Source organism: Grammomys surdaster, unplaced genomic scaffold (genome assembly GCF_004785775.1).
Source record: "Grammomys surdaster isolate TR1022 unplaced genomic scaffold, NIH_TR_1.0 164, whole genome shotgun sequence".
Classification (NCBI taxonomy): domain Eukaryota; kingdom Metazoa; phylum Chordata; class Mammalia; order Rodentia; family Muridae; genus Grammomys; species Grammomys surdaster.
The window spans coordinates 2,407,853-2,414,932 of record NW_021604612.1 but is presented as its reverse complement, the minus strand read 5'-3'; the positions used below and the strand labels follow the sequence as shown (position 1 = coordinate 2,414,932).

The 7,080-nt window shown below is 51.3% G+C and overlaps 1 protein-coding gene across 1 annotated transcript in view; it reads right to left on the bottom strand.

Annotated features, from left to right (window-relative positions):
• Positions 1 to 7,080, bottom strand: part of Ube3b (ubiquitin protein ligase E3B) — a 44,130-nt gene that overhangs the window by 36,279 nt on the left and 771 nt on the right. Inside the window, exons 2-7 of the mRNA XM_028765548.1 lie at positions 3,983 to 4,070; positions 2,804 to 2,985; positions 2,595 to 2,715; positions 1,406 to 1,465; positions 988 to 1,092; positions 448 to 544 (exon numbers count right to left, since the gene is read on the bottom strand). Of these exons, the coding sequence (XP_028621381.1) occupies positions 448 to 544; positions 988 to 1,092; positions 1,406 to 1,465; positions 2,595 to 2,715; positions 2,804 to 2,964 (544 nt within the window). The 5' untranslated portion in view covers positions 2,965 to 2,985; positions 3,983 to 4,070. The remainder of the gene's footprint in view (positions 1 to 447; positions 545 to 987; positions 1,093 to 1,405; positions 1,466 to 2,594; positions 2,716 to 2,803; positions 2,986 to 3,982; positions 4,071 to 7,080) is intronic.

The following is a 7,080-nucleotide window of genomic DNA, read 5'->3' as shown; positions in this document are numbered from 1 at the left end:
TTTTTTGTTTTTTCGAGACAGGGTTTCTCTGTGTAGCCCTGGCTGTCCTGGAACTCACTCTGTAGACCAGGCTAGCCTCGAACTCTCGAACTCAGAAATCCGCCTGCCTCTGCCTCCCAAGTGCTGGGTTTAAAGGCGTGCGCCACCACCACCCAGCTTGCACTAAAGGCTTTAAAAAAAAAAAAAAACTACAAGGCGGCCTTGGTGGTTTCCCCACAGGCAGGGCGCTGGGAGAGTCGGAAAGAACAGGGAACAAAGTCTTCACACAAACATTCAAAGGCAGGAGGGTCTCCACACACACCACACACACACCGAGCACACAGGCTCAGGCTCAAGCTCAGGGCCTCCCCAGCTTGCATGGAAACCTGTTTCTCATGCAGTTTTGGTGTCCCCGTCTGTGGAAGGAAATGCTGGCTGGGGAAGGTTTTCCCAGTGGGTCCCACACACCTTTTCCCCGGAGAATCTTCCATGTAGAAGTGTCCGTGAAGGTCACAAGCATGGTGAGGTACAGAGTGATGAGCTTGGAGTCTTGTAAGATTTCTGGCTGCAAACGGTGGAGGAAGATTAACATTCACAGCCGGATCCCACGCATGGCACATGGACTTGTCCTACTGCACGGCCAGTGCACACCCGAGCCCACACAGTACTGCTCATGGCAGGCCCCGAGTTGCTTGTTGGATATTCAAATGTGGGTCCTCTTACTGCACTGCAGACACCCCTACCCACTCAGTCACCTCCCAGGCCCTGAAGGTTCCTTGGTGAGGACACTGCAGCACACATACCTCATGTTTAATTCGTGCTCCTGAGACAAGGCACAGTGACTGTAGCATCTACCCTACTCCCTCTCAGACACTGGCTCATCAGCTCTCTCCAAAGGCACAAACAGCCAAGGAGGGCAGCTGAGGTACGGGGTGAGGACAGGCTGGCGGGCTGGGTTTAGGGTACCAGGTGAGGACAAGCTGGCGGGCTGGGTTGGGGCTGGTGTACCTTGAGCTGGCCCAGAAGCTCGCAGCAGTACCACAGGATGCTCTTGATCTGCGTAATCCACAGCAGGGTGAGGTCCTTGGAGAGAGCCAGGGACACGTACCACACCTGCAGGCAGCGAGAAGCACAGCAGTGTGGGCAGCCCGGCCACATCACAGGTGTTCTACTGAGGCAGTGGGATGGCACGGGTGAGGAGAGGAGGCAGCAGGGACCGTAACACTAAACCCAGAGCTCACAGGCCTAGAAAGGCAGCAAGCATCCTGACTCAGAGGCAAGAGCACAGCTCTGTAGACGAGCACGAAGCGTTGTTCATCCACCCAGCATGGCTGCACACCAGTGTCATCCACCGAGAGGACCTCACAGAGCACAGACGCTCACCCTGTGGAGCTCGCAGGGGGCTCTCCCGCTCCCACGCACTCACCTTGGGCTCACCCTCAGCATCCATGCTGCTCAGGATGCTGCGACACAACTTCTCCAGTCTCTGTGGGGACGAAAAAGCCACAGTCAGTTCTGGAAACACGAGAAAGGAAGGCGAAGATGTGCTTGGTGGGCACACACGTGAAGCACGCAGGGAACGTGTCAGGCGACACGTACCGTAAACCCACGATCACATTTAACTCCTGCTTAAAGACATGGATTCAGCAGAGTCCAAGGCCACAGAGAGGCCTCAAAGTGGAGGCTTACAGAACTCCTGGGCCCACAGCTGCGTTTAACTTGGTGCACTTCACATAGAAACCCAGCATGGAGCTTCTCTCGGGCCCACTCTGCAGCTTAGGCTAGCCTCTAACCAGCAGCAATCCCGGCTGCCTTGGCCTCCCGACTCCCACGTGCCCTGCACCTCACAGGCAGGCCGTTCCTGGAGCACAAGCACCGGCCTCTGACTCACTGCTACCAGCCAAAGCTCTTCATTTTAACCCTGATATGCAAATCAAGGAAAAGTAGAAACTGGAAGAACTGCTTACTAGGCTGTTCCAGCCCCACACCTGCCCCTGAAAAGGGCATGGCACCAGTGTCCTCCCTGTAATAGGGTCACCTCCCAAACCCTGAAGGTCCTCATCTTTGTGACCATCTGCCCCCCTCAGCTGGGCGAGGAGACTTTGCCTGTCTGGTTTCCCTTCGGGCTCCCCGGTGGCATCCTCCCTCATTCGAGTGTCACAGCAGCAAAGTGGTCTGTTTATGGCGTAAGTAATGACACACCAACAGGAGGCCAGCATCATCCGAATCAGAGCACCGAGTGCAGCTCAGACCTCCAGCACATGTCTGGACAACTGGAGCCCGGCCCGCACTGGCCCGTGGCGGGTCAGGGAGCAGAGCCTACTGCTCTCTCCGGCAGCCTCACCCCTGCAGCCCACCACTTGCAAACTCCTGTTTCCCACTGTGCTGCCTCTGGCATCTTTCACCATGTCCTTCAGTTGTCTGCTTCTCACACACATCTGAGGATAATCCCTGTCTGTAACAGTTACTGTGCAGAGACCTCCAGAAGCAGGGCTCAGTCTCCCCAAAGACGGTAGACAGCTGTGAACTCTGCCCCATGCGGGTGACTTAAACAAAAGGGTCCATGTTGGCCCTGGCACAGGGAGAGAAGCCTGCCTGCGACTGTCAGGGCTTACCTCGTGGTCTTCGGTAGTTTTGCATATGAACAGTAGTTTCCTGGCAATCTTAAAAATACAAAGTGCACTTCTTTTACTGGACCCAGATTCGTCAGCATTAAAAAATTCATCAATTTCTCTCCTAGATAGGGGGGGGAGACATTCTCAGTGAGAAGTGAGCCTCAGCATCTGGAAGGCTGCTCCGGCGTGGCAGGAGGAGCTGCTCTCACCGGATGTCTCTGTGCAGTCGCCTCCGGGAGAGGAAACTGCGGACAAGGGCCTGGATCGTCACCGCCGAGCGCTCCCGCTCCTTCTGCTCCAGCCTCTCTTCGCGTGCCTGCCGGGCTCTGTCGATGAACCATGCTCTGGAGGTCTGAGATACAGTGAACATGTTTGCAAGCTGACAGGAAGCCTGTGAGGGCAGGAGAGGAGCTAGTGTCAGTCACAGTGTGGAATACACATGCATGCGTGGAGGAACTGAGGGTGACGCTGTCTTCCTCCACTGCCCTGCATCGGACTTATTAAGGGTGTCTCACTTGACCCCAGTGCTCATGAGTCAGCTGGTCTGCCTGTGTTGAAATGGCTTCAGAGATCCCATTTCTAAAGCCTCTGCAGTGCTGAGATTACAGATGGTACCACACTTGCCCAGCACAGGTGGATTCTGGGGACCTGGACTCTGGGCCTCCTGCGTTCATGGCAAGGGCTTTCCCACCAACTGTGTTCCAGCAGCCACGGCAGCCAGGTTAATCCTGGCAGGGGACACTGCACACAACCGTTCCTCTGGTAAGCCGAGGAGGAGAGCTGCACTTCCTCACTGACAGGCGCTATGCGGGTCAGAGGCGAACACTGGACAGTATAGGATCACAGCAAACTGCTCATGCCCCAATCCGGTGGGCCTAAGTGACAGCCAGGTGTACACAGCGTTGATCCACTGAGCTCCTAAGTGGTGACTTCTTTAGTTACCCCAAAACACACACACCACCATCAGCCCAGCTGACTGGATCATCAACACAGACCATGCGGAAATCCAGAGTCTGGAAGCATCTTTCACCAGGTTAGGTTACTCGAAGCAGCAGCCACTTTGAAACACACGTAAGGATAACAGGCAGACCTAGATTTCTGTCATGAGCACACCCAGAGACCTCTTCAGCCTCCCAACACCACCTGTCAAATGACACCAGGGGTTTGCTGACGTCCTGCTCCAGCCTCAGCGACCCTTGGGAAAATGGTTGTTTTGTGCATGCTGGTCAACCACGCTACCACAAAGCTCCATACCAGCCAGTCCCGTCAGTAACTCCTGAACTAGATCATCGCAGCCTGCTAACCGCAGGGAGGGGAAGGACGCTGGAACGAGAGGGGCAGCCGTGTTCCTGACTGTTCCCCTTTTCCTCAGGCCCTGGAGAGCTTACCTGAGGACCTGCCTGTGCAGTGGAGATGCTAGGTGACCATCAGTGACTTCCTGTAGCCTCTGGCTTCAGAGGAGTTGGTTTTTCTGGCCTGAGAAAGATTCAGAATTAGTACTTTTTTGTAGGCATGTCATTGCAATGTTGCTGGATGTAAGTAATACACTGTGGTGGCTTTTTAAAAACCGGCTAGGGTCGGCCAGGCGGTGGTGGTGCACGCCTTTAATCCCAGCACTTGGGAGGCAGAGGCAGGTGGATTTCTGAGTTTGAGGCCAGCCTGGTCTACAGAGTGAGTTCCAGGACAGCCAGGGCTACACAGAGAAACCCTGTCTTGAAAAACCAAAAAAAAAGAAAGAAGAAAAAAAAAAACTGGCTAGGGGCTAGAGAGATGATTCAGCAGATAAGAGCACTGGCTACTCTTCCAGAGGACCTGGGTTCGATTCCCAGCATCTACGCGGCAGCTCAGGCAGCTCAAGCAGCTCAACTTCTGTAACTTGAGTTCCAGAGAATCCAATGCCCTCACATAGACATATATTCAGGCAAAACACCAATTCACATAGAATAAAAGTAAATTATTAAAACAAACAAACAAACCTAAGTCTCCTCTAAGTACACTCTAACCTCAAAGTAACTCCAGAGATGATACAATGTAAAAGAGAATTCACATTGTTTCAACAGCCTGTGAAAGGTTCATGCCTTACAAGTGGGGAAAACAATGGCTGCCCGCCAGACCACCTCAGTGACAAGGCAAAGTGTGTGTGCACACATGGAAACCATACTGCAGTGAACCAGGCCATGCCTGGTCAAGGCTGAGATCCCAGGTAAAAGGGAGGGGTGAAGAGCAAATCAAATTGGCCATTTTGAGGCATAGGATTGTGGGTGGGGGGTGCCCCTCCCACCCCTTCACAGAAAGCACAAGGTGTGGTTGCACAGGAAGAGCTGGCACAGCCCCTGGCTCTGACAACTCTCCTGGGAGGGAGCCTCAGTCTTCCATCTTTGACAATCAGCCTTGACACACGTCATGAGAACAGACACCTGTGCACCGTGGTTCTATGGAGGTGCTAACAGTGCAAAAGCCTAAGGGACATGTTACCTTTATGGACACAAAAAGGTTTTCTTTTTCTTTTTGAAGTTATTTTTATTGTGTTTGTCAGTCTGAGAGCAGTGCCTGGGAGGACCAGAAGAGGGTGTCAGATGCCCCTGGATCTGGAATTAAAGGTCGTCATGTGCCGTGCTGCTGGGAATGGAACCCGGGTTCTCTTAAGAGCAGCAAGTGCTCTTAACCACTGAGCTCTCTTCCAGGCCCATTTATTTTATTATTACCACTTTTTAAAATCTTCCTACCTGCACGGTCCCAGTAAGCTGTTTCCCTATCTTCAAATGAACTTGTGTGCCAGATGAAGTCCTGGTCCTACTGATTAAACTGTGAACAGCCAAGCTCCCAAGGTGTGCAAGCAGGGCTCAGGGTGTGACTTTGACCTTAAGTCCCCTCCTCAAGAAACCCCTACTTGCAGCATCAGAGATGGCTCACGGCTGTGAGCGCTTGCTCTGCTTGCAGACAATCAGGGTTCAGCTTCTAGCACCCATAGATCTAGGGGATCCAATACCCTCTCCTGGTCATGGGTACCAGGCTGGAATGCACATACATACATATATACATGCATACATACATGCATGAAAACCACTCATAAACCTAAAATTAAAAATCTTTAAAAAGAAAAAGCGATATCCACCCGGGAGCAGGAGAGGGCCCCTCCTCCCAGTGGAAACAGAAATGACTACACTCAAACTGTATGTACCCCAGCATTTGTGACTACCTCAGAGCTCTCTCCCCGGGGCCTCTCAGGATTTGATCCCTTTCTCGGTATTATCCCCATCCAAAATCTTATGCACTGGCTTCTGCTTGCACTGAACAATAGCTAAGCTTTGTGGGTTTCTTCGTTCTCCCCTGTCCCCTTTCCACTTGCATAGCTCATGAATCAAATAGGATATGCAAATGGGCATTAAGTTCTCATTCCCCTGAGAGCCACAGAGAAACTCTGCAAAGACTCTAACAAGAGAGGCCTTCAGGTCAGAGAAGGAGCCTCAGACCTTGTTAGTCCCGACTCTACCTCACAGCACTGTCACGAGAGCACTCTGGGTCCCGGGTTCCTGGGATAATTACAACATCCAATTTTAGTATTGTTAAGGACTACATAGAACACTTGCCATTCTTAACCTTAATCTAGTCACTGTAGTATTGAGATTAGGAATAACCGGGACCATGTTGATAACTGGCATTTGGAAGTTCATCACATCCAAGGAAGACTTACTGCACTGTCCTTTCAAAGCTGAGACTCTGGTTTATGGAAGTAAGAGTGATGTAGGTAGGGAAATCAGAAAACAGTAAGTCGGTAAGAATCCAGAGCTCCTGGAAGGGGAGCTAAGCCACGTGTCCTCTAAATGTCTTATCTTATAAGGGCAGCAACAGGAATAGAAGATCAAATCTTGCCTCCCTCAGTCTGGGTTATATACTTAGTAGGCAGCAGAGCCAAGCCCTCAACGCTAACAGACAAGGTTCAGACTTCTACGTTCCCAGGCAAGTTGCTTAAAACCAACCTATTTGGTTGAGACTAACTTCAAGGTGCCACAACAAGCCACACAAGAGTCCAGACTGCGAAGTAAAATAAATACAGGCTGCTGAGCGACTTTCCTTTATGGTAGAAGTAGCTAGGTTTCGAGGTCTAATGGCCACCATCTAAGGGGATACCACATAACAGACATTGTAGATATATTTAACTAGGCCTTTGTATCAGCTCTAGCCTACGAGGCTACAACAACCCAATTTTAAAAGCCCAAGAATAGGCAATAGCTCTTAAAGAAACCACTAATAAGCCAAGCTCTCTTAGAAAGCTACAGCTGCTGGGCAGTGGTGGCGCACGCTTTTAATCCCAGCACTTGGGAGGCAGAGGCAGGTGGATTTCTGAGTTCAAGGCCAGCCTGGTCTACAGAGTGAGTTCTAGGACAGCCAGGGCTACACAGAGAAACCCTGTCTCGAAAAACCAAAAAAAAAAAAAAAAAAAAAAAAAAAAAAAAAAAAAAAAAAAAAAAAGAAAGAAAGAAAG